The 22,238-nt window shown below is 45.0% G+C and overlaps 1 protein-coding gene across 1 annotated transcript in view; it reads right to left on the reverse strand.

The window, feature by feature from the left end:
* sema3e (sema domain, immunoglobulin domain (Ig), short basic domain, secreted, (semaphorin) 3E) overlaps positions 1–22,238 on the reverse strand; it is a 311,047-nt gene that overhangs the window by 176,191 nt on the left and 112,618 nt on the right. Inside the window, exon 2 of the mRNA XM_043714219.2 lies at positions 6,073–6,233. Within this exon, the coding sequence (XP_043570154.2) occupies positions 6,073–6,233 (161 nt within the window). The remainder of the gene's footprint in view (positions 1–6,072; positions 6,234–22,238) is intronic.

Here is a 22,238-nt window from a genome sequence, read left to right on the forward strand (position 1 = left end):
TGGGTGGAAGGCTCATAGTTTATCCTCCTGTCTCACCATCAATTAAGGCCATGAAGTGGATAATTAATGCTGTCATTGTGTTGTAATCCTGCTGCTGTTGTTGGTATTCACCAGTGTCTCTAGAGAGGTCTCAGATTCTCAGGAGGGAATCAGACATTGACTGGCTGACTGGCTGATTAGAGGAGCCAGTATCAACCTCCCCACCAGTCCCCCACCTCCATGCCTTATCTCCCACATCCTCACACTGCAATCCCCAATCCACCATCACTCATAACAGGTCTTGGGCCCCATTAAGCCTGCGCTTTAGGAGAGTGCAGTACAACTGCACAGCTGACACAGCTACCCTAGTGGCACTGCACTGCTGCCAGCCTCTGATTGGCCTGCAGCTCTTGGGAAGGCAGGACATACACACTAACATATGGACAAGGGGCTGAAATAGGCCATTTGACGCCTCTAGCCTGTTCCATTGTAAGATCGAGGACTCGTCATGTTCTAAATATCACATTCCCATCGAACCCCCCGTGGCCTCTAATTTCTGGCCTAACTAGAATCTATTCACCTCCATCTTAAAAATATTCAAGCCTCCATTTTTATCACTGTCTTAGGCAGGTTCCAAAGTCACACAAACTGCTGAGAAAAAAAGAATTTTCTCCTCATCTCTGTCCTGCAGGGACATTGTCTAATTTGACAGCAGTGTTCCCTTGACAGCAGTGACTGACCTACAAGAGGAAAGATCACTTTTATCTGGTTAAGATTTTATACACTTCAATAACCCACCAACCCCACTCCATCTCATACATTAGTCACAGCCATTCCCCCCCTCGTTATTTAAAATCAATGTGTAGTTTTCCAGTGGATTCTATATTGAAGGGTGTATGATCACCTTAACCAGTCACAAGGTATTTGAATTAAAAAGATGACAGGTTAATATTGCATGGATTATCATGGAGTCAGATGTGCTCAAATTCAATTCCTCACACTGCTAACATTTAAACTATCACTACTTTAGTGTTCTAGGTTAGTTATCATTCCAATACCTGGAGAAATTTAGTTTTTCAAACTGCTGTCACTCAGGCATATTTAATTCTTCATATCACACGTGCCCGTATCAGGTTGTGCCTTCGGTCTCTGAACATGATTGTACATGTCAACGTTATTACTGTTTTAGCCCTCATTTTGGAACCATGTGTTCTGTCCATGAGTCAAATAGACACAGATGTTAAAATGGAAGAGTATCTTACACTGCTTCGTGTGGAGTTCGGAGGGCCTGAGCTGTTACCAATTTGACTATCTTTGCTTTAGTTTCCAGACAGCCCCACACACAAATCACTCGATCAGCTTCTGTAGCCATAACCACTGGGAAAGAACTCTTCCCTGACCAGACTGTATATCATAGGGAACTGACATCGTACAGTTTATGACTCAGAGTTGGCCAAGGAGACCATGACATTTCTCTTTCAACTCTTCAAAGACAGTTTAATTAAGACGATAAGAAATAGGAGTGGAAGTAAGGCCATTTGGCCCATCGAGTCCACTCTGCCATTCAATCATGGCTGATGGGCATTTCAATGCCACTTACCCGCACTCTCCCCGTACCCTTTAATTCGTTGCGAGATTAAGCATTTATCCATCTCTGCCTTGAAGGCATTTAACTTCCCGGCCTCCACTGCGCTCTGTGGCAATGAATTCCACAGGCCCACCACTCTCTGGCTGAAGAAATGTCTCCTCATTTCCATTATAAATTGACCCCCTGTAATTCTAAGGCTGTGCCCACGAGTCCTAGTTTCCCCGCCTGATGGAAACAATTTCCCAGCATCCACCCTTTCTAAGCCATGCATTATCTTGTGGGTTCCTATTAGATCTCCCCTCAACCTTCTAAACTCTAATGAATACAATCCAAGGATCCTCAGCTATTCATTGTATGCTGGGCCTACCATTCCCGGGATCATCCATGTGAATCTCCGCTGTACACGGTCCAGTGCTAGTATGTCCTTCCTGAGGTGTAGGGCCAAATCCTGGACACAGTATTCTAAATCAGGCCTAACCAGAGCTTTATAAAGTCTCAGTAGCACCTCACTGCTTTTATATTCCAACCCTCTTGAGATAAATGACGACATTACATTTGCTTTCTTAATCATGGACTCAACCTGCAAGTCAACCTTTAGACAATTTTATACTAGCACTCCCAGATCCCTTTGAACTTTGGCTTTATGAATTTTCTCACCGTTTATACAATAGTCCATGCCAGTATTCTTTTTCCCCCCAAATTGCAAAACCTCACATTGGTCCAAGAAATGGCTGATGAAATTCATTCTCCTAAACTGTAAATCTTTCTGCAGCCTCCCCACCTCCTCAGTACTACCTGCCTGTCCACCTAACTTCGTATCATCAGCGAACTTCACCAGAATGCCCCCAGTCCCTTCATCCAGATCATTAATACATAATGTGAACAGCTGCGGTCCCAACACTGAACCCTGCGGGACACCACTTGTCACTAGCTGCCATTCCAAAAAAGAACCTTTTATCTTCTATCAGACAGCTGATCCTCAATCCATGCCAGTAGCCCTTGAACACCATTAGCCCTCACCTTACTCAGCAGCCTCCTGTGAGGCACCTTATCAAAGGCCATTTGGAAGTCTAGGTAGATAACATCCATTGGGTTTCCCTGGTCTAACCTACTTGTTACCTGATTAGACTAGATTCCCTATAGTGTGGAAACAGGCCCTTCAGCCTAACCAGTCCATGCTGCCCTTCTGAAGAGGAACCCACCCAGACCCATTTCACTCTGACTAATGCACCTAACACTATGGGCAATTTAGCATCGCCAATTCACCTGACCTGCACATCTTTGGACTGTGGGAGGAAACCAGAGCACCCGGAGGAAACCCAAACAAGCACGGGGAGAATGTACAAACTCCACACAGTCGCCTGAGGCTGGAATCGAACCTGGGACCCTGGTGCTGTGAGGCAGCATCACTAACCACTGAGCCACCATGCCACCTCTTCAAAGAATTTTAACAGGTTTGTCAGGCACAACTGCCACTAAATCCATGCTGACTTGTTCTAATTGGCCTATAATTTCCCACCTTTTGTCTTGATCCTTTCTTGAACAATGGGGTTACAATGGCGATTTTCCAATTATCTGGGACTTTCCCTGACTTCAGTGATTTTTGAAAGATCACAACTAATGCCTCCGCTATTTCCTCAGCCACCTCCCTCAGAACTCTAGGATGTAGCCTATCCAGGTCAGGAGATTTATCAATTTTTAACTTTTAGCTTTTCAAGTACTTTCTCCTTTGTAATGGCTACCATACTCAACTCTGCCCCTGGACTCTCCTTAATTGTTGAGATATTACTCCTGTCTTCCACTGTGAAGACTGACACAAAGTACTTATTAAGTTCTTCAGCTATTTTCTTATCGCCCATCACTAACTTTCCTGCATCAATTTGGAGAGGCCCAATCTCTACTTTTGCCTTTCATTTGTCTCTTATGTATTGAAAGAAACTTTTACTGTCATTTCTAATATTACTGGCTAGCTTACCTTCATATTTGATCCTCTCCTTCCTTATTCCACCCAGAAACTCCTGCCATTGTTGCTCTACTGTCTTCCCCGCTAGGCTCTCCTTCCAGTCGACTTTTGTCAGTTCCTCTCTCATGCCCCTGTATTACCTTTATTTCACTGTAACACCATTACATCTGATTTTGCCTTCTCTCTTTCAAACTGCAGACTGAACTCTACCATATTATGATCACTGCCCCCTAAGTGTTCCCTGATTTTAAGATCTTTTATAAAGTCTGGCTTATTCCATAGCACTAGGTCCAGAATAGTCTGCTCCCTTGTGGGCTCCATCACAAGCTGTTCCAAAATGCCATCCTGTAAGCATTCCATGAATTCCCTTTCTTGGTGAATTATTAAAACAGAAAATACTGTCAATATTCGCAGGAAACAGAATTAATATTTCAAAGTTCACAGGCCCAGACTGGTGGCCGTGGTCAAAAATCTCTGCAGTTTGTGAGCAACCTTCACAGCTAACCCTCAGGTGCAGATCAACGCAGCTGAACTAATCACTCTCAGTCTCCCCATTTAGTATTTTGGGATTGCAGTCTTGTTCTGACAGATTGAATCATCTAAGGTGATCCAAGTGCCACTTCCTTTACAGGTTTTCTTGCTGATGGGGTTGAATATTTCTGGCTGGGATTTCCAAACCAGCCTCTACAAGAATGTGGAGCAGTCTTCCATCAGAGTTATTCTTCAAAGAGCAGGACATTGAGGAAAGACTATCCACTCACCCTTTTTATGACAGTAGCTGCTGTATTTTGGTAATTTAATTCAATTGTGGCCACGTTCAAAGGCTTTAAAAATAAAATACTGAGAAAATGAGTGTGATCTAAATAAATCCTGGTGAGCAAGGAGTTGCCCATCAGAAATTGAACCTTCTCATACAATTCTGTTAGAGGTCATTCAGCAGATCTTCAGGGGAGTCCTGACACATAGCATTGACAAATGTCTGGTCTCTGTGTGGAGACAGGATGCTCTGGGCCATAATGCATGAAAACAATAAGCTCTGGTTGCTGAGACACAGGACAATGATGAGAGAAGAAGCAAAATTCTCTGCGAAAACTAACTGCAGTTATACAGCAGCATGGTTTGATGTTAATGGTAAAGGTCTGGCTGTTAATGAGGCATAAGTGAGTACTGCAGATGTTGGAGATTAGAGTGGTGCTGGAAAAGCACAGCAGGTCAGGCAGCATCCGAGGTGCAGGAAAATCGATGTTTCAGGCAAAAGCCCTTTATCAGGAATGACGAAGAACCTTTGCCTGAAACGTCGATTTTCCTGCTCCTCAGATGCTGCCTGACCTGCTGTGCTTTTCTAGCACCACTCTAACCTCAACACTGGCTGTTAATGCCTCAACACTAATAAATTCAATCGCGATTTCTGGCATTGGCACTTGGAAATGTGGAAGTTTCTCTCCAAGTCACTCTACACCTTGGCAGGTAGTGTGCAATGTTATTTCAGTAATGCATTTACCAAAGAAATATATGTAACACAGATGTCGGAAGACTGGAACCGCAGGTTGTTACCTATAGACTTACCGATTACAACACACTCAGACTCATTCATTACATTCTACATTTGGTTGCCAGAGGCTGTGGTAGAGGGGAGTACAATTTTGTGTTTTAAGAAATGTTTGTATAGGTACATGGATGAGGAAGGGATGAAGGGATATGGACTAAACGCAGAGAAATGAGACTAACTTAATTGTGGGCATGCTGGGCTGATGGGCCTGTTTCCATGCTGTACCCTCCAGGATTCTATAACTTGAACTGATTCAAATTTTCCTGATTTGTATCAAATCCTAATCATTTTTCATGCAGAGGGTGGTTTGATGTGGAATGAACTGAGAGGAACTGGTTGATGCATGTACAGTTCCAACATTTAAAAGACATTTTTGGACAGGTGCATGAATAGGGAAGGTTTAGAGGGACATGGACCAAATGCAGGCAAGTGGGACTTGGTCAGTGTGGATGAGTTGGGTCACAGGGTCTGTTTCCATGGTGAATGACTCTGACTCTATTTACTCTTCTATGATTCTGGTCACTTGGTCTTTCCCGATGTTAACTGTTCCATCATTGGCTGTGGTGCCTTCAACTCCTAGGAACCCCTTGCTAAACCTCTCCAATGCTTGACCTCAATCCCCTCTTGGAACAATGGCTCTTTGACCAGTCTTTTTGTAGCTGACCAAATATCACTTTATGACACAGTGTCAGATTCCATTTTAAAATTTTCCTGTGAAGTTTCTTGGCACATTTTGTAATGCTAAAGGTACTGTATAGTGTAATTCTCTGGTTGAAATGTATTGTTCAGTACGTTGCAAGGTATCTGCCAATCCAAGTATTCTACAATATGTGGAGAGTTGGTGCAGATCCAAAAAAAAAGATTGATTTGTTTGAGAATTTGATCCTTTGATTTCTGTTCTCTAAATGTTTAAAGAACAATGAGAGTTTGAGCAAGTGAAGGCCAGAGTGGAATGTCTGTCTGTGCATCTCCAGTGAGTAGGTGAGATCGTACCTCTTGGTAATCCTTGTCAATGTGATCCAAACTGAGTGAATAAACGAGGTCTCTGCCTCCCACAAACAGACGATCCTGATACTCATCCAAAAACACTGTTTGCAAGTCCAGAAATCCCCGGGGCCCATGGAAAACCATGCTCCTGTTCAGCTCCCACAACTCTGGAAAGAAAAGGAAAACATGAAAAGAGTGTGGAGAAGGGGGGGCAAATAAAGAGGGAGTTGCTTTGACATAGCGAGAACTCTCTGGAAAAGAAACAAAAACAGGAATTGCTGGCAAAGCTCAGCAGGTCTGGCAGTATCTGTGGAGAGAAATCAGAGTTAACGTTTCAGGTTGAATGACCCTTCCTCAGAAAAGGGTGGGTTTATGTTGCTCACAATCTTGGACAACTCTTCAGTGCAGGAAATTGAAAAGGAGTTGCATTACTGGAGTAAATTGAGGAACGACCTGGAAGACTTGAGGGCAGACGCAGGAGGATTCACGGAATTGCAGATGAAAGCCATCTGGCCCATTGTGCCGGCACTGACTTGATTGAAAAAGAGCAAAGTTATAGTGTTTTCATCAAGTTATATCCTGCAGCCTTTTACCATCGATTGCCCGAAGATTTCTCTCATTTCCTGTGACACTGTGAAACAACAGCCATTATATTTTCCATCACTGAAATACTGTTACCTGAGAAGACTAAGGTACAAAATCTCCTCTTGGAAAAAGCAGTCTTTTTAAAAAATCTCCTCTTGATTGAGTAATGAGAAAACAATGACATATCAATGAACATTTATTAATTACAAAAAGGAAAATCCAGGATATATTCTGCATTCTGTAGCTGTGTCCATGACCAGAGACAGGGGAGTACATCAGGGACAAAAATCAGGAACTGGGGTTCAAAGTGTGGGGCTGGGTGGTGTTGGGGGCAATATGCTCAGGCTGGGGAGGAAGGGGTAGGGCAGGGTCAGGAGTCCAGGCAATGTTTCCTCAAAGCTGAGTAGGTGCTCCAATGTTCCATGTGTGTGATTGCCATTGGCTCACCACTCGCATCATTGATGTTCACTTCCAGAGGTCACTGCCACACTCAGGCTTTAGAGAACCAGACAGCTGGGAAGGAAATGAGAGGGAACAGTGCTCCCAGATCAGGAGTAGCACTAACACCCAATGATTCCTACCCCTTTCCCTGCCTGTGAAACATGTTACATAAATCATTCCTGAATAAACTGAGTGGGAAACAGCACCATGGTAACAGGATCAACAGAATTGGAGAACAGAGTGGTGCTGGAAAAGCACAGCAGGTCAGACAGCATCAGAGGAGCAGGAGAATCGATGTTTCAGGCAAAAGCCCTTCAGACGTTGCCCAAAACATCGATTTTCCTGCTCCTCAGATGCTGCCAGACCTGCTGTGCTTTTCCAGCACCACTCCAACCTAAACTCTGGTTTTCAGCGTCTGCAGTCCTCACTTTTGCTAGAATTGGAGAACAGTCATTCAGCTTCACACAGCCTGTCCAGACAAAGCCTATCACAACATCCGACTCCGAGGTGATTGGGTCAGAATTTGCAGACAAGTTGCTGAGTGGGAGGGATGTAAAACCAGGTGCCATGGCAACAAGGATGTACCTGTCATCTACTCAGCCCCTTCTCCATTCACCCACACTAATTTTCCCAGTGGGAGTGAAAGTTCTTACCCTTAATGGCTGGGAGTTAACTCACAAGCATTTAAGGGTTATTGCCTGGAGTTGTTGGAACTTGACCCATAGCTGGGGAAAGCTGGAATCGAGTGAAACTTGGAGGTTGACGGGAGGTGGGCTGGGGTCTTTCCTTGTCTTGCACCCACCTGAGGTTCCAAAGTATTCAGCCTTTTCTGCATTTCCTGAGCACCTGCCCTGTCCACACCACGAGACTCCTACAGCCTGGCCCCTCTTCCTCTCTCTGGGATAGATGGCTTTTCTCCAGTGGAATGTCTCCAGTCCCTCTGTCGGACACCTTTCATGGTTGCACTTCTGGCCCAAGAACTGCAGGCCATGTGATTGGGTGAAGGGGGCAGAAAGCCCATCTTAAATTCAATGACTTTGCAATCGTCAAATGGCTCAGGTCAAGCGGCCAATGGAAACAAGCTCACTGATGACTGAGGCAGTGCCAGAGGTCTCATCCCCAGTGTCAGACTCAGTCTGAATGTCTTCATTCTTCCCTGAAATGTGCTTCGCTATTTGCTTTCCAAACATGGCTTGAAGGGTCAATAATAATTTTAAAGTTAAAGGTTGAAGATTTGGAGGGGATTTGAGGAACGTCTTTTGCATCCAATGGGTGATGGGAACTTGGAATACATTGCCTGGGAGGATAGTTGAGGTGAGAAAGCTCAGAATTATTGAAAATTACTTGGATGAGCCACTTGAAATGTTTTTCAAAATAACTTTCAAGGCTATAGCCCTGGTGCAGGAAAGTGGGACCACCAGTGAGTATGTAGTAGTGAGTTTTTGATGGACTGAAGGGCCTGTTGTGTACTGAATGATTCCATGGCAAGTAACTTGCAAACAAAGGTGGACAGACATGGAGAGCTAGATAAAAACTCGGAAATGGAATCAGATTGAAATGTGTAACTTATCTTAATGCAGTGTCCTCTGTAGATGCTACATGTGACACTGAGCTTCAATCCTAACAGTTCATCTATCACAGGCTTTACGTGATAGATAAACTGTACAAAGTGAACATCACAATAAGTTAAAGTGATTGTAATTAACATACAAAATATGAAAGAGGTCATAATACTTTCACAAGTTCTGCTGATGCAGTGCAGGAGGATTTGACGGACAGAAGTTACACTGCAAAATAAAAAGGCCATTCAGCCCATCATGCCTGCACTGGTTCCATCCCACAGCACCTACCAGCACATAGGTGTACAGGTAGTTCTTCTGTAATGCGATGGTTGCGTTCTTGTGCAACACCGTTACAGAGAGAGAAAAAAGATCGCACTTTATAAACTGTGCTTAAAGTGTTGGCGACGTGATCACGTTACAGCCAACACACAATTCAAAAGTTTCCTCTTTAGAATCAGCATTCCCAATTTGTCAATCATGCTACAGTGAATTCATGTTAATGAAACACACTTTATAGCCGAATGACCTGTAAATGTGAACAGATTATTGAAGATTACAGGCCAAGTGAAGATAGCGGTAAGTAAAGTGTACCTTAGCTGTTTTTAAATAGGGGAGTAGACTACAAGTGGTCCCAGTGTCAATCTCCTGCCTTTCCCATATATCCTTGGCCACTCTTTTTATCTAATCACCGAATGCTCTGAATGGCCAATTGAACCTGCCTCTATCACATCAATGAGGTGCATTCCACACCTTAACTACACGCTAAGTGAAAAAGACATGTTCTCACATCACTCTTGCTTCATTTGCATAAGTGTTTATGCTCCCTTTCTTTTACAAGCAGGAAAACTCCACCCTTTTAACTCTATCCAGCCTGCTCATGATTTTGAAAACCTCCATCAAATCTCCCTCTCTGTTTTTCTTTCCAAAGAGAATTCTCCAGTCAATCCTCATAACTGAAGTTTCTTATTCCTGGAACCCTTCTCGCAAGGGTTCTCTGTCCAATGCATTCACATTATTCTGATAGCATAGAGGTCACAATACTCCTGCTGAGGTCTGACAAGTGCTTTGTATAAGTTTGACATCACTTCCTTACCCTTGTAGTCTGTTCCCCTATTAAAAAAGCAGAGGACACAATATACTTTACTTACGGCTATCTCCACTTGGCCTGTAACCTTCAATGATCTGCTCAGATTTACAGGTCATTCCGTTATAACATGTGTTTAATTAACATGAATTTGCTGTGATGCGATTGACGAATTAGGAACACTGTTTCTAAAATGCAAACTTTTAAATCGCGTGTTGGCTGTACTGTAATGCGATTACATCGCCAACACTTTAAGCGGTGTTTCTAAAGTGCAATTTTTCTGTAACTGTGTTGCATAAGAATGCAACCATCGCGTTACAGAACTACCTGTACACCTACATGCCAGCAGTGGGGTTGTACCCCACATTTCCTATTTTACATTGTCTTACCAAAGTGCATCACCTCACTTCTCTACACTGAGCCTCACCTATCACCTACTCACCCACTCCACCATCTCAATGTTCCTTTGCAGTTCCACACTGTCCTCCTCATGAATTAAGGGAAAATGTTTTGTGAACAGGACTATAAAAAGTAGGTTCTCTGTCTCTGAGCTGAAAATGTGTTGCTGGAAAAGCGCAGCAGGTCAGGCAGCATCCAAGGAGCAGGAGAATCGATGTTTCGGGCATGAGCTCTTCAGGAATCCTGAAGAAGGGCTCATGCCCGAAACGTCGATTCTTCTGCTCCTTGGATGCTGCCTGACCTGCTGTGCTTGTCAGGATGCTGCCTGGACGGGAGGGCATGTCTTATGAAGAAAGTTTGAAGGAACTAGGGCTTCTCTCATTGGAGCAAAGGAGGATGAGAGGTGACTCAATAGAGATGTACAAGATGTTGAAGATATGGATACAGTCGATAACCAGAGACTTTTTCCAGGGCAGGAATGTCTAACACGAGGGGGCAGAATGTTAAGGTGATTGGAGGAAGGTTTAATGGAGACATCAGAGGAACGTTCTTTACACAGACATTGGTGGGTGCATGGAGTGTACTGCCAGCAGTGGTAGTAGAGTCAGATACATTAGGGACATTTAAGTGACTCTTGGTTGGCACATGAAGGTTAGTACAATGAAGGGTATGTAGGTCAGTCTGATTGTGGAGTAGGATAAAAGGCCAGCACAACATTGAGGGCCAAAGGGCTTGTACTGTTCTACGTTCAATCGATTTTTGACTACTTCTGGAACTTTTAAAGGTTACTTTCATATGAATTATTTGGAAACAGAATCAGCAAAAAACTGATGACATTTCTGTAAATAATTAAGGTATTGGCCTAGATTTGGTGGCCAGTGTTGAACTGATACCACTCACCACTGATCTTCAAGAAAACTGCCTATTAATATCTGGTGGTGTCTGTGGCAAGGACCCCCCCTTTCTCAGGATTGGTTTGTTCTGGAGCCAAATCAATCTCCAGGTGCCCCATAACAATGATGTCATCAAGCAAAATGAGCAACCAATCACTTTGAAATATTCCCAAGACAGCAAGCCAAGAGGAAAAGTGTACTAATTACTCTTCAGTTGTTATAAAATTGGGACATATGGATTTGAAGTTGACATATCATAAATTTAAAAATAACTTATTTTAAAAACTATGGATTTTTAATATCATAATCAAAAAAATGACATTACACAAAAATAATATTAGTTTTACAGGGCTGGAGAGGCTGACAATCAACTAAGAATTAGTGCAACAATGGCAGTCCAGAAGACTTTAAGTAGTAAGCCATTCAGCACACTGAGTCAAGAGTATGGTGCTGGGAAAGCACAGTAGGTTAGGTAGCATCAGGGGAGCAGGGAATTGACGTTTCGGGCAGAAGCCCTTCATCAGTAATGAGGCTTGTGGGCTGGGGCTGAGAGATAAAAGGGAGGGGGGTGGAGAGGGGCAGGGGAAGGTAACTGAGAAAGTGATAGGTGGATGAAAGTGAGGGAGAAGGTGATAGGTCAGAGGGGGGAATGATGGACAGAACTGGAGGGTGGTACCCAGAGTTGGAGGCTTGGGACTGGGATAATGTGGGGGGAGGGGAAATGAGGAAGCTGTTGAAATCCACATTTATCCTGTGTGGTTGCAGGATCCAAAAGCAGAATATGAGGTGTTCTTCCTCCCAGGATCAGGTAGTAATGATTTGGCAGCAGAGGCGGCCCAGGACCTGCATGTCCCTGACAGAATGGGAGGGGGAGTTGAAGTGCTCAGCCACGGGGCGGTGGGGTTGGTGGGTGCGGGTATCGCAGAGATGTTCTTTGAAATGATCCACAAGAAGGCATCCTGTCTCCCCGATGTCGAGGACACCACACCGGGTACAACGGATGCAGTAGATGACATTGGTAGAGGTACAGGGAAATTTCAGACAGTTGTGGAAGGATCTCTTGCGGTTTTGGACGGAGGTGAGGGGAGTGGTGTGGGCACAGGTTTTGCACTTCCTGCGGTGGCAGCGGAAAATGCCAGGAAGTGGGGTGTGGGCTGGTGGGGGGTGTGGACCTGATGAGGGAGTTGTCACCACCATCACTAGTTTCACCGCCCTCAGCACATATGCGATACCTACCTTGCACGTCATTTCCGCCCCTACAGACATCACTCACCTTGACACAGAAAACTCTTTCGCCAACTTCACTTCCGCCACCAGTGACATCACCCTCCGAGAACCAAACCGAAATGTCAGCCCCATTGCTTGTGACATCACTTCTGTCCCCTTGTGACATCACTTCTGTCCCCTTGTGAGTGTCACTTCCGTTGGTGACGTCATGACTGACTCTATAACTGTGCCTACTCAAGCAACAACTGTCTCCGCCTCCAGGTCCTAGCTCCCAGCCCTGCAGTGTGGTCTCTATTTCCCCAGACTTCCCCCTCACAGAGAACAAACATTCAGTCCTCAGTAAAGTCCTCACCTTTATCCCTCTATGGTCCCAGATTAATGAGTGCAACACACGCCAAGACCTTGAATGTTTCTTCTGCCGCCTCTGCCTCCGCACCCACTTTATTAACCAAGACACCAGCCCACTCAACAAAGACTCCTTCTCCCACCTCCACACAGCCCATCCACCTGGATACCCCGTGCCGGCTGGTTACCCACCCTTGACCTCATCATTTCAAACTGCCGCCGTGTCATCAACTGCCTCAACGTGTCCACCCTCCTCCCCCACTCCAACGTCCCGCCCTACAATGCACAGCCCTCTACTCCAATCCCAACCTCACCATCAAACCCGCAGACAAGGAGGGGGCACAGCAGTAATGTGGCATACCTTCCGCTACACTGCTGAAGACAGGCACAAACTCACAGACACCTCCTCCTACTGCTCCATTGATCACGACCTCACGTCCCATCACCAAACCATCATCTCCCAGACCACCCACAACCTCATCACCTCTGGGGATCTCCCACTCACAGCCTCCAATCTCATTGTCCATGAACCCCACACCGCCTGATTCTACCTCCTACCGAAGATTCACAAACCTGACTGCCCCGGTCGACCCATTGTCTCAGCCTGCATCTGTCCCACTGAACTCATCTCTTCCTACCTCGACACCGAACTGATCCCTTTAGTCCAAGAACCCCCCACCTATGTTTGGGATACCACCCACATCCTTCCCCTCCTCCAAGATTTTCATTTCCCCGACCCCCAATGCCTCATCTTCACTATGGACATCCCGTCCCTGTACACATCAGTCTGCCACAACAAAGGTCACCAAACCTTCCGTTTCTTCCTCTCCCGCCGTCCCAACCAGTACCCTTCCACCAACACCCTCATCCGCCTGGCTGAACAGGTCCTCACCCTCCTTCCAATCCTCCCACTTCCTCCAAACCAAAAGGGTAACCATGGGCACCTGAATGGGCCCCAGCTGTGCCTGCCTGTTTGTTGGGTATGTGGAACAGTCCATGTTCTGCAGTTACAGCGGCACTTGCCCCCACCTGTTCCTCCAACACATTGTTGACTATATCGGTGCCGCATCATGCTCCCAGGAGGCGGCTGAACAGTTCAACTTTACCAACACCTTCCACCCCAACCTCAAATTCACTTGGACCATCCCGGACACCTCCCTGCCCTTCCTGGACCTCTCCATCACCGTCTCTGGCGATCGCCCAAACTCAGACACCAACTCCCACAGCTACCTAAACTACACCTCCTCCCATCCTACTTCCTGTACAAATGCCATCCCTTATTAGACAATAGACAATAGACAATAGGTGCAGGAGTAGGCCATTCAGCCCTTCGAGCTTGCACCGCCATTCAATATAATCATGGCTGATCATTCCTAATCAGTATCCTCTTCCTGCCTTATCTCCATAACCCTTGATTCCACTATCTTTGAGAGCTCTATCTAACTCTTTCTTAAATGAATCCAGAAACTGGGCCTCCACTGCCCTCTGGGGCAGAGTGTTCCACACAGCCACCACTCTCTGGTTGAAGAAGATTCTCCTCATCTCTGTCCTAAATGGTCTACCCCATATTTTTAAGCTGTGTCCTCTGGTTCGGCACTCATCCATCAGTGGAAACATGTTTCCTGCTGCCAGAGTGTCCAATCCTTTCATAATCTTATACGTCTCAATCAGATCCCCTCTCAGTCTTCGAAACTCAAGGGTATACAAGCCCAGTCGCTTCAGTCTTTCAGTGTAAGGTAATCCTGCCATTCCAGGAATTGACCTTGTGAATCTACGCTGCACTCTCTCAATAGCCAGAATGTCTTTTCTCAAAGTTGGAGACCAGAACTGCACTTAGTACTCCAGGTGTGGTCTCACCAGGGCCCTGTAAAGCTGCAGAAGCACCTCTTTGCTTCTATACTCAATTCCTCTTGTTATGAAGGCCAGTATGCTATTAGCCTTCTTCACTACCTGCTGTACCTGCATGCTTGCCTTCATTGACTGGTGTACAAGAACACCCAGATCTCTCTGTACTGCCCCTTTACATAAATTGATTCCATTGAGGTAGTAATCTGCCTTCCTGTTCTTGCCACCAAAGTGGATAACCATACATTTATCCACATTAAACTGCATCTGCCATGCATCTGCCCACTCACTGAACTTGTCCAGGTCACCCTGTAATCTCCTAACATCCTCATCACATTTCACCCTGCCACCCAGCTTTGTATCATCAACAAATTTGCTAATATTATTGCTGATACCATCTTCTATATCATTAACAAATATTGTAAAAAGCTGCGGTCCCAGCATGGATCCCTGCGGTACCCCACTGGTCACTGCCTGCCATTCCGAAATGGAGCCGTTTATCACTACCCTTTGTTTCCTATTAGCCAACCAATTTTCAATCCAATCTAGTACTTTGCCCCCAATACCATGCGCCCTAATTTTACTCACTAACCTCCTGTGTGGGACTTTATCAAAAGCTTTCTGAAAGTCCAGGTACACTACATCTACTGGATCTCTCTCGTCCAACTTCAGAGTTACATCCACAAAAAATTCAAGAAGATTAGTCAAGCATGATTTCCCCTTCATAAATCCATGCTGACTCTGTCCTATCCTGTTACTACTATCCAGGTGTGCAGTAATTTCATCCTTTATAATAGACTCCAGCATCTTTCCCACCACTGAGGTCAGACTAACTGGTCTATAATTTCCTGCTTTCTCTCGCCCACCTTTCTTAAAAAGTGGTATAACATTAGCCACCCTCCAATCCTCAGGAACCGACCCCGAATCTATTGAACTCTGGAAAATAATCACCAACGCATCCACGATTTCCCGAGCCACCTCCTTCAGTACCCTGGGATGCAGACCATCAGGCCCCGGAGACTTACCAACCTTCAGACCTAACAGTCTCTCCAACACCAAATCCTGGCAAATATAAATTCCCTTAAGTTCAGGTCCTTCAGCCACTGTTACCTAAGGGAGGTTGCTTGTGTCTTCCTCAGTGAACACAGATCTGAAGTACCCATTTAATTCCTCTGCCATTTCTTTGTTCCTTATAATATATTCTCCTGTTTCTGTCTTCAAGGGCCCAATTTTAGTCCTAACCATTTTTTTCCCTTTCACATACCTAAAAAAGCTTTTACTATCCTCCTTTATATTCTTGGCCAGTTTACCTTCGTACCTCATTTTTCCTCTGCGTATTTCCTTCTTAGTAATCCTTTGTTGCTCTTTAAAAGCTTCCCAGTCCTCAGTTTTCCCACTTATCTTTGCTATGTTATACTTTTTCTCTTTTAACTTTATATGTTTCTTTACTTCCCTCGTCAGCCCAAGCCTCTTCCTGGGATCTTTCTTCCTTTTAGGAATGAACTGATCCTGCAACTTCTGCATTATACACAGAAATATCCGCCATTGTTCCTCCACGGTCATCCCTGCTAAGGTATTGCACCATTGAACTTTGTCCAGCTCCTCCCTCATAGCTCCATAGTTCCCTTTATTCAACAGAAGTACTGTCACTTCCGACTGTACCCTCTCCCTCTCAAATTGCAGATTGAAGCTTATTGTATTATGGTCACTACTTCCCAATGGCTCCTTCACTTCGAGGTCTCTGACCAATTCTGGTTTGTTACACAATACCAGATCCAGAATTGCCTTTTCCCTGGTCGGCTCCAGCACCAGTTACTCTAAGAATCCATCTCTGAGGCACTCCACAAAGTCTCTTTCTTGTGGCCCAATACCATCCTGATTCTCCCAGTCTACCTGCATGTTAAGGTCCCCCATAACAACTGTAGTAACATCTTTGCGACAGGCCAATTTCAGCTCCTGATTCAACTTACATCCGACATCCAGACTACTGTTTGGGGGCCTGTAGATGACTCCCAAGAGGGTCTTTGTACCCTTAGTATTTCGAAGTTCTATCCACACTGACTCTACATCCCCTGACTCTAGGTCCCCCCGTGCAAGGGACTGAATATCGTCCCTTCCCAACAAGACCACCCCACCCCCTCTGCCCGTCAGTCTGTCCTTACGATAGCACATGTAGCCTTGAATATTCATTTCCCAGGCCCTGTCCACATGAAGCCATGTATCAGTTATCCCCACAATATCGTATCTGCCAATTTCCAAAAGAGCCTCAAGCTCATCCATCTTATGTCTAATGCTTCGTGCATTCATGTATAGTATTTTTTTAATTTGTTACTGCTCTCACCCTTCCCATCAACCCTTATTTCAGTCAACCTTACAGCATGATGCCTTTCCGAGTTTTCTGCCTCATTAATACAGTTGTCTTTCTTGACTTCTCTTGTTCTAACTTTCCCTTCAATTTCCTTTTTAAACATCCAGTTTGTCCCCTCCCCCCGGCTACTTAGTTTAAATGTAACGGTGTTGCAGTAGAAAACCTGCCTGCCAGAATGCTGGTCCCTAACCTATTAAGGTGCAAACCATCTCTCTTGTAGAATTTATGCTTACCACAAAATATACCCCAGTGATCCAAGAACTTAAATCCTTGCTTCCTGCACCAGTTTCTGGATTAGTGGTGCTGGAAGAGCACAGCAAATTCAGGCAGCATCCGAGGACAGGCAAAATCGACGTTTCGGGCAAAAGCCCTTCATCAGGAATAAAAGAAGGGCTTTTGCCCGAAACGTCGATTTTGCCTGTCCTCGGATGCTGCCTGAATTGCTGTGCTCTTCCAGCACCACTAATCCAGAATCTGGTTTCCAGCATCTGCAGTCATTGTTTTTACCTTCCTGCACCAGTTCCCCAGCCACACGTTCAAGTCCATTATCTCCCTGTTTCTGGCCTCTCCAGCCCAAGGAACTGGAAGCAAACCGGAGATAACCACCCTGGATGTCCAGCTTTTCAGCCTTCTTCCTAGTTCTCCGAAGTCCTGCTATAGTATGTTCCTCCTCTTCTTCCCGACATCATTTGTGCCAACATGTACCACCACCTCTGGCTCTTCACCCTCGTCCTTGAGGATTTCCTGCACTCTGTCCACGATGTCTTTCACCCTGGCACCAGGAAGGCAACACACCATCCTTAAATTCCTCCTGCTGCCACAAAAACCCCGGTCAGTTCCTCTCACGATGGAGTCCCCTATTACCACGGCTCTGTGCGATGTCCGACTCTTCCGCAACTTTTGATTGACAGACCTGGCTGCCTTGTGAACTGGCAGTGTCATCAGTCTCTACTGTTTCCAAAAGCTTCAACTTGTTCCTGAAGGTACTTCTCCCGGGGTCTCTTGCACCTGTCTCCTCTCTGCCTTCCTCATCGTCTACTCTCTTCTGCTCTCTTCTGGCATGATTGGTGTAATAACCTCGCTGAAGGTCTTGTCCAGAAAGATCTCGTTCTCTCGGATGAGCCTAAGGTCCTCTGCCACATCTATTCCTAGAATAACGAATGCCACCTCAAAGTCCCACGTGGTCTCCTTCTTCTAAGATCGCAACTTCCCTGCCCACGTGGTCGACGCTGCCCTCCAGCACATCGCCTCCATTTCGTGCACCACCGCCCTTGAACCCCACTCCTCCCAACACAACAAGGACAGAACCCCCCCTGGTCCTCACCTTCCACCCCACCAACCTCCACAGACAACACACCATCCTCTGCCACCTCCAAACAGACCCCACCACCAGAGGTATATTTCCCTTCCTACCCTTATCAGTGTTCCGGAGAGACCATTCCCTCGCGACACTCTCGTCAGGTTCAAGGCCCCCCCAGCAACCGACACCCCACTCCTGGCACCTTCCCCACCACCGCAGGAAATGGAAAACCTGTACCCACATCACTCCCTTCACCTCATCTCCGTCCAAGGACCGAAGAGGTCCTTCCACATCTGTCAGAAATTTACCTGTACCTCTACCAATGTCATCGACTGCATTTGTTGCACCCGGTGTGGTGCCCTCTACATCGGGGAGACAAGGTGCCAACTTGCAGATGGTTTCCCCTCCCCCCTCCCATATTATCCCAGTCCCAAGCCTCCAACTCAGCACCACTTTCCTGACCTGTCCATCATTCTCCCCCTGAGCTGTCACCTTCGCCCTCCCCTTTATCCACCAATCGTTTTCTCAGCCACCCACCCCACCCCCTCCCATTTATCTCACAGCCCCTACCCACAAGCCTCATTCCTGATGAACAGCTTATGCCAGAAAAGTCAAATTCTCCTGCTCCCTGGATGCTGCCTGACCTGCAGTGCTTTCCCAGCAACACACACTCGACTCTGATCTGCAGTCCTCACTTTCTCCCGTTCAGCACATTGAATGGCTACGCAGACTCAATAACATCACAGTTGACTGAATAATTCTCAACTTAATTTTCCTGCTTTTTTCCTATCACGACTGATTATCTTAACTGATTAAGAATCTCTTAGTCAGGCTTAACCTTGCCTATACTTAATGATGCAACCTCCACAGGCCTCCTGGTAAGGTATTCCACAGATTCAGCACCTCGAGAAGGAATTGCTTCTCATCTCTTACATAGATGCGTAATCTCTTACTTGGAGATAATTCTCCCTGTTCCGTGACTCTCTCACAAGGAGAGATAACCTGTGTGCATTGACCCTGTTAAGTCCCCACTGGTGTAACCCAGTCACACCTCACTAAAAAGGCATAACTTTTTAGGCATGATTCGGAGATGCCGGTGTTGGACTGGGGTGTACAAAGTTAAAAATCACACAACACCAGGTTATAGTCCAACAGGTTTAATTGGAAGCACACTAGCTTTCGGAGCAACGCTCCTTCATCAGGTGATTGTGGAGGAGCGTCTCTCCGAAAGCTAGTGTGCTTCCAATTAAAGCTGTTGGACTATAACCTGGTGTTGTGTGATTTTTAACTTTGTAACTTTTTAGGAGAAGGGTGTTAAACTCTGTGATACTATGGAGAAAAGAAGAACTTCTCATTAGTTCAAAGATCTCTGAAAACATCCACCAGGAGGAATTCAACCTCAAACTTGACAGCCAAGCAGGACATTTCTGGTTGCAACATTTGGATTCTTTTGCAAACAGCACATGTTCAGATACCAGAAGTTATTATCAGAGTCACAGATAAAACTAATGAATGCTGACTGCTTCACCATGGTCATAACTGAAACATCCAGGCATTATTTTCATTGCTTGGTTTGAGAGACATGATTCAATTATTCAAAACTAAATCCATCCTAATCTTATATCCCCACACTCATCCCAATTGACATATTCTGTACTTTTTCTCAAGTTCACTAGTAGATCTACATAATCACACAGAGAATTTGAATTATTTGTCTCCTTACTTCCCATGTAAATCCTTTCTATCTGAACATCATAAAGACCAATTTTTTATCTGAACCATGGTCTAAGCTAGGTGATGATCCTGTTTTTAAACCAAGGAGACTTTATCAGGTTGTGTTTGCTGAAGCACTGTATGAATTGTATATAAAGTGGTGCCTTATTTAAGCAGTGATAGAGAATTCCAGACAAACTGCCATCACCTGTTTCTGTCCAGGGTGGTTTTTATCAGAGGCAGCCTCTTGATTGACTGTTAACTTGGCTCTAATTGCTGTAAGTTCAGGAAGCTTCATGATAGTTACAAACATTGACTGGTTCCGGGAATAGGTAGCAGCACATTTGGGTTGGACAAAGAGCAGAAACATTCAGGCTGCAAAGAGAAGGTATCCTTCCCTCTCTCTCCCTCCCTGTCTTGACAAGTAAAAGAAAATCCCTAGCAGCTAATTCCTCTCCTTTAGTTTTCTCAGTGAGCTGCTGTCTCTGCACATGCCCTGTTAGAGAAAAAAAAGAGACAAAATATTCTCAGTGGTCCTGAAAGGATGAATCCTCAGTTATTGATCAAAAGACTGATGATTGTTATGTCTACAGCCTCGTGTCATCAGCAAACAATTAGAAGGGGTCAAAAGAAAACAACTCATTGACATCTTGATCCAGACTGGTGCTGGAACTGTGCTTCTCTGGCATTTTCTCTTCCCTGCCCAGAATACTTCTGTCTTCTCTCTATGTGTGTCTGTTTGTACATAGGAACTTTAAGAAAGGATTAAAGTGTAAGGCATAGAATTAAGATTATCAATTCAATTTGCCATTTATATAAACAGTTTATTTGTATGAATTAGCTTTTTTCTTATTAATAAAACCCCTGGTGTGCATATTCTCGTAACTTGAATTTGAAAGTTAGGTAGAACTGGGTAATTCAGTGATTTAATTAAATTTTCACATTTGTGATGATTGTGGAATAGTGGAACTTGATTTCCAACATGCTGCCCCAGGGAGTGATGACAATATATTAACAAGAGCTACAAGAAACCTCAGGATCTTTATAATGTCATAGTTTTTTTTAATAATCCAATAATTATCAGTCAGCATTAGCCTAACAGTTACTAACATGATGATTAAATCTAACTAAATTATCAACAAATTAAACTGCATCTTTTCTTCAATATGTTTGACTGTTTGGTTTTGATCTCCAGGGAGAATTATACCAAGATACCGGACCTCTCAATCCCTGTACAATAATTGCCCTTGCTACAATCCAGGGTTGAGTAAACTCTGATTCCTTGTGTCACTTCATGAGGCAGTTATTTTAAAATTTCAGTCCCAAAGTTGGTTTTATTCATACACATGAGGAGAAAGTGAGGATTGCAGATGCTGGAGATCAGAGCCGAAAATGTGTTGCTGGAAAAGTGCAGCAGGTCAGGCAGCATCCAAGGAGCAGGAGAATCGACGTTTCGGGCATGAGCCCTTCTTCAGGAATGAGGAAGGTGTGCCAAGCAGACTAAGATAAAAGGTAGAGAGGAGAGACTTGGGGGAGGGGCGTTGGAAATGCGATAGGTGGAAGGGGGTTAAGGTGAGGGTGATAGGCCGGAGTGGGGGTGGGGGTGGGGGCAGAGAGGTCAGGAAGAAGATTGCAGGTTAGGAAGGCGGTGCTGAGTTCGAGGGTTGGGACTGAGACAAGGTGGGGGGAGGGGAAATGAGGAAACTGGAGAAATCACCTCACCTTAACCTCCTTCCACCTATCGCATTTCCAACGCCCCTCCCCCAAGTCCATCCTCCCTACCTTTCATCTTAGCCTGCTGGACACACTTTCCTCATTCCTGAAAAAGGGCTCATGCCCGAAACGTCGATTCTCCTGCTCCTTGGATGCTGCCTGACCTGCTACATTTTTCCAGCAACACATTTTCAGCTTCATACACGTGAGGTCAAAGGTAAAGAATTGAATGATCAAGGCTCTCCAAAAAAGGTTTCTCTTGTCTCACTTTCATAAAATAAAAAAGGCTGTAATGATAATGTGTTGTTGCAATGATTATCAGAAAAAACAGTTCATGACTAAAGTTCAGGACTGCAGATGGTCAAAATCTGAAAAAAAATCTTTAATGTTGGAACTGCTTAGCAGATCAGGCCACACCCGTGGACAGAGAACCACAGTTAACACTCAGATTGCTGATTTTTCATCAAATATTCTATTTCTCTCCCTGTAAATCTATTTCCTGCAGGGTCTCTCATTGGGAAAGGGATGAACTGTTTCTCATTCACTTTAACATCATCTCAGTTAGTGTCAGAGATTCTGCTTCAGATTACTGACCAGTTGCTTATGATCCCAAAACTCTGTCATTCAATTTGTATTGTCATAACGGAGACCCTGACCTCTCATTTCATTCAAATCTCAGAAAATGGTATTTTTCAAA

Source organism: Chiloscyllium plagiosum, unplaced genomic scaffold, assembly GCF_037043375.1.
Source record: "Chiloscyllium plagiosum isolate Xiang-an unplaced genomic scaffold, Cpla_swu_hap1 HiC_scaffold_23, whole genome shotgun sequence".
Classification (NCBI taxonomy): Eukaryota; Metazoa; Chordata; class Chondrichthyes; order Orectolobiformes; family Hemiscylliidae; genus Chiloscyllium; species Chiloscyllium plagiosum.